Below are 5,000 nucleotides of genomic sequence, written 5' to 3' on the forward strand. Positions count from 1 at the left end.
ATGCAAGCAGAAGATCAAATACGCACGTTAAAGATCCTGTAATCCATGTCAGCGTTCGGTGGGTTATGGAAACAAGAACATACCCAGCATGCACACCCCCGAAAACGGAGTATGGCTGCCTACATGGCGGGGTAAAAACGGTCATACACGTAAAGGCCCACTCGTGTGCATACGAGTGAACGTGGGAGTTGCAGCCCACGAACGCAGAAGAAGAAGAAGAAGAGGGCAAGCGTATATATTTGTGTACCTATCAACATTGTACCGCAAGATTCTGCCGGGAAAAGAACACACATTTTGACGTGACAATGACCGTTCTAATTCTACATTTAAAACACATGCTCTGGTCAAAATATATCACTGTGCATTTTTTCTTCTTCCGAACACGCCATGTTGTGACCTTGACATTACATTTGACCTCTGACGTTGTCCATTGACATATGTTGTCCTCATCATGACCAGTATGTGTTCCACATTTCATTAAGATTCTCTTGCACTGAGAAAATTTTCCTATCGGTGTCACAGGCCATTGTGTGACCTTGACCTTTAACCTCCGATTCTTAAAAAAAAAAAAAAAAAAATCTTCGGGGATCGTGCTGTACCACCACCATCATTACCATCCAACCAACCAAGCCCTCCCTTCAACCACAAACACCACCACCACCATCACCAGCCACAAACCAACCAACCTTTCCCACCTCATACAAACATAATCACCACCACCACCACTAAACCACCACCACCATTACCGCCCGCCAACCAACTAACCCATCTTACCACCCACAAACACCACCACACCCACAACCACCACCATTACCATCACCACCACCCACAAACACCTCCAACACCACCACCAAACTACCACCACCATTACCACCCGCCAACCAGCTAACCCCTCCCAACACCCACAAACACCACCACCACCACCACCACCACCACCACCATTACCACCCGCCAACCAAGTAACCCATTTCACCACCCACAAAAACCACCACCACCACCACCACCACCACCATCACCACCACCACCACCCACAAACACCTCCAACACCACCACCAAACCACCACCACCATTACCATCCGCCAACCAACTAACCCCTCCCACCACCCACAAACACCACCACCACCACCACCACCACCACCACCACCACCATTACCACCCGCCAACCAACCAACCCCTCTTACCACCCACAAACACCACCACACCCACAAACACCCACCACCACCGCCACCACCAACACCACCACCAACCAACCAACCCCTCTAGCTCTTACCACCCACAAACACCACCATACCCATAAAAACCACCACCACCACCACCACCATAACCACCACAACCACCACCACCGCCACAAACACCACCACCAATCACCCAGCAACCTACCAACCCCTCCCACCACCCACAAACACCACCAACACCACCAACACCAACACCACCATCAGCACCAAACCACCACAACCACCACCACCACCCCACAGCCCAGCAACACGCCCACCACTGGTCTCCCTGCCAGGAGTAGTGGTGGAAGCTGCCGGGACACTTCCTCTGGGGGTGGAAGGAGAGACAGTGACAGAGAACGGGCCAGGCGTCGTGGAGGAGGAAGAGGCGGAGCTCCGGCAGTCGGGTAGTCCTGCAGGGAAGCACCAGCAGCTGACGAGGACTCCGCCACGAGTGTTCCGGGTGGTCTTGGGGAAAGGGGTGGCCGGGAGAGGGTGCAAGGGGTAGATGCCGTTCCAGAGCGGCGGGGTGCCCAGGTAGCGGGTGATCCGATCCTTCATGGACTGCACGAAGGGCTCGTCCTTCAGCTGGTCGTACAGGTCGTGTCTCTCCTCGGGGTCCTGGGGACACGGAGAGGGGAGACAAATCTAGTGTGTGTGTGTGTGTGTGTGTGTGTGTGTGTGTGTGTGTGTGTGTGTGTGTGTGTGTGTGTGTGTGTGTTTTAGGAGGAGTTGGGGGTGGCACTCATGTGGTTCATTACCGTGATGCTGACGATGATGATGATGATGATGGTGGTGATGATGATGATGGTGGAGGTAGTGATAGTGATACTTGTACTAAGACAGCGCTATATAAATGTACATTATTATTATTATTATTCTTATTATTTTTATTTATTTTTATTTTTTATTTATTTATTTTTTTAATTATTATTGTATCTTCTTCTTCTACAACAAACACCATGATGATGATGATGATAATGACGCATGACGACGATGACGACGACGACAACGAATGTGATAATGATGATGGTGATGATGATGACGACAATAATGATGACAATGTCCTCGACGACGATGTTGATGATAATGATGACGACGATGACGAAGTTGACAGCAATGACGCCGATGATGACGATGATAATGAGGACGATCATGACAAAGTTGAGAGCAATAACCCCGATGATGATGATGATGATGATAATGACGATGACGATGATGATGATAATGACGACGACGATGACAAAGTTGACAACAATGACGTCGATGATGGTGATGATGATGATGGTGATGATGATGATAGTGATGATGATGATGATAATGACGATGATGATGATGATAATGACGACGACGATGACAAAGTTGACAACAATGACGTCGATGATGATGATGGTGATGATGATGATGATGATGATGATGGTGATGATGATGATGATGATGGTGATGATGATGATGATGATGATGATGACCTGCTGACCTGCTCCACGTTGTAGAGGAGGAAGGTTCCAGGCTGATACCTTCCACCGACGTTCTCCCAGGGTACCCCTTGCTCCAGAAGCTGGTAGGGCGGGTACCAACCGCTACTGAAACCGGGTATCCAACGGCTTGGCCGCTCCAGACCGGGTATCGACCTGATTATTAAATTAAACAAATACATATTGTGTTACTCTTCTTTTTTTGTCACAACAGATTTCTGTTATGAAATTCGGGGCTTCTCTCCGCCCAGGGAGAGCTCGTTGCTACATTTAGAGCGCCACCCTTTGTGTGTTTGTGTGTGTGTGTGTGTGTGTGTGTGTGTGTGTGTGTGTGTGTGTGTGTGTGTGTGTGTGTGTGTGTGTGTGTGTGTGTGTGTGTGTGTGTGTGTTTCTTCCTGCCTGCAGTTGTTGTTCTTGTTGTTTTGTTTTGTTTTTCTGTCAAAGTGGATTTTTCTACAGAATTTTGCCAGGGACAACCCTTTTGTTGCCATGGGTTTTTTTAACGTGCGCTCAGTTCATGCTGCATACGGGACCTCGGTTTATCGTCTCATCCGAATGACTAGCGTCCAGACCACCATTCAAGGTCTAGTGTAGGGGGCGGGCGGTGGAGGGGGGGTGGGGGTGGAGAAAATACTGGCGACTGTACCGGGATATGTCAGTGAATAATTATACGGATGAATAGATGGCTGATTGAAAACAAGTTCCTGTTGAAACCGGATATCCGACGGCTTGGCCGTTCCAGGGCGGGTATCGACTTGATTTTCAAATAAACAAATACATAATTACGTCAGTGAATGACTACAGGGATGAATGGGTCGCTGATTAAATACAAGCTCCTGTTTGAAACCGGGTATCCATCGGCTTGGCCACTCCAGGTCGGGTATCGACCTGATTATCAAATGATGGGGTCGGTCAGGGAATTATTTTCCGGATAAATCGTTGGCTGATTCTATGCATGTATGTATTGAATAAACGCTGCTGCTGAAAACCGGATCCCCATCTGTGGTTATCAATATCAGTTAGTTAACTCTCTCCATACGAACGGCGAAAGAGACGACGTTAACAGCGTTTCACCCCAATTACCACCATCAAAATATTGCAAGCGGAAGGCTCTTATACTGAAGAGGTGAATATTTACAAAGAATACCACAATTCTGACGAAGGAAGCTAAAGGTTGGGTTATTGAGACACCCACTGGACATCCGAGGGGTCTGTGTAGAGGAGAAGAGAGGACTGGCCGTACTGAGTGAGTTAAAGACTGAACGATGGCTGAATGTTTGTAGGAATGGTTCTAAAGCGAGATGTTTGATGGCTCGGGGCGGTTTTTAAACTTCGTATCGATCTAATTATCAATCAGTGATGAAGTCAGTAAATGATTGAACGGGATCGATCCACTGCTGCATACGAAAGAATGGTCGCATGAATGAATCAGACTTTCATTTAATTAAATCAGACAAACAACTAAACGGCTGTCCGATCGATGACTCAAAGAGTAACGAGCGCAAGCACACACCACCACCACCACCACCACCACCACCACCACCACCAGCAACAACAACGACGACAAAAACAACACCAACACCGAAAACACTACCACCACCAATAAAAACACAAACAACAACTATGACAACAAGAACACCACCACAACCACCACCACCACCACCAACAACAACAACACCATCAAAATCAACAATAACACAAACACCTCCACCGCCACCACCACAACCACCACCACCACCACCACCACCAACAACAACACCATCAAAATCAACAATAACACAAACACCTCCACCGCCACCACCACAACCACCACAACCAACAACAACTACGACAACAAAACCAACAATAACACAAACACCTCCACAACCACCACCACCACCAATATCAACACCACCAACACCACCAACAACAACAATAACAATGATAACAACAACAACATCACCACCACCAACACCGCAACCACCACCACAACCACCATCAACAACAACAACGACAACACCAACACCACCAACAACAACAATAACAATGATAACAACAACAACATCACCACCACCAACACCGCAACCACCACCACAACCATCACCACCACCACCATTAACAAGGACAACACCAACACAACCAACAACAGCAGTAACAACGATAACAATAACAACATCACCACCACCAACATTACAACAACCACCACATCTACCACTACCACTACCACAACCAACAGCAACAACACCAGCGGAGGTGGGTTTTTCGGCCCGTGGCCGGCTCCTACCCAGGGATGAATGTGCTGTGGGCTTAAATGGGGAGTCATCCACTTCAA

The 5,000-nt window shown here is 47.9% G+C and overlaps 1 protein-coding gene across 3 annotated transcripts in view; it reads right to left on the reverse strand.

Moving 5' to 3' along the window:
- Positions 1–1,311: 1,311 nt before the first annotated feature.
- LOC143277490 (arylsulfatase B-like) overlaps positions 1,312–5,000 on the reverse strand; it is a 25,146-nt gene continuing 21,457 nt past the window's right edge. For 2 of the 3 annotated variants that reach the window (XM_076582344.1, XM_076582343.1), the window contains exons 8-9: positions 2,692–2,845; positions 1,312–1,835 (exon numbers count right to left, since the gene is read on the reverse strand). In XM_076582344.1, coding sequence (XP_076438459.1) covers positions 1,377–1,835; positions 2,692–2,845 — 613 coding nt within the window. In that variant the 3' untranslated portion in view covers positions 1,312–1,376. The remainder of the gene's footprint in view (positions 1,836–2,691; positions 2,846–5,000) is intronic. The other variant, XM_076582341.1, reaches the window with a different exon arrangement.

The sequence above is a fragment of the Babylonia areolata genome, chromosome 34 (assembly GCF_041734735.1).
Source record: "Babylonia areolata isolate BAREFJ2019XMU chromosome 34, ASM4173473v1, whole genome shotgun sequence".
Classification (NCBI taxonomy): Eukaryota; Metazoa; Mollusca; class Gastropoda; order Neogastropoda; family Buccinidae; genus Babylonia; species Babylonia areolata.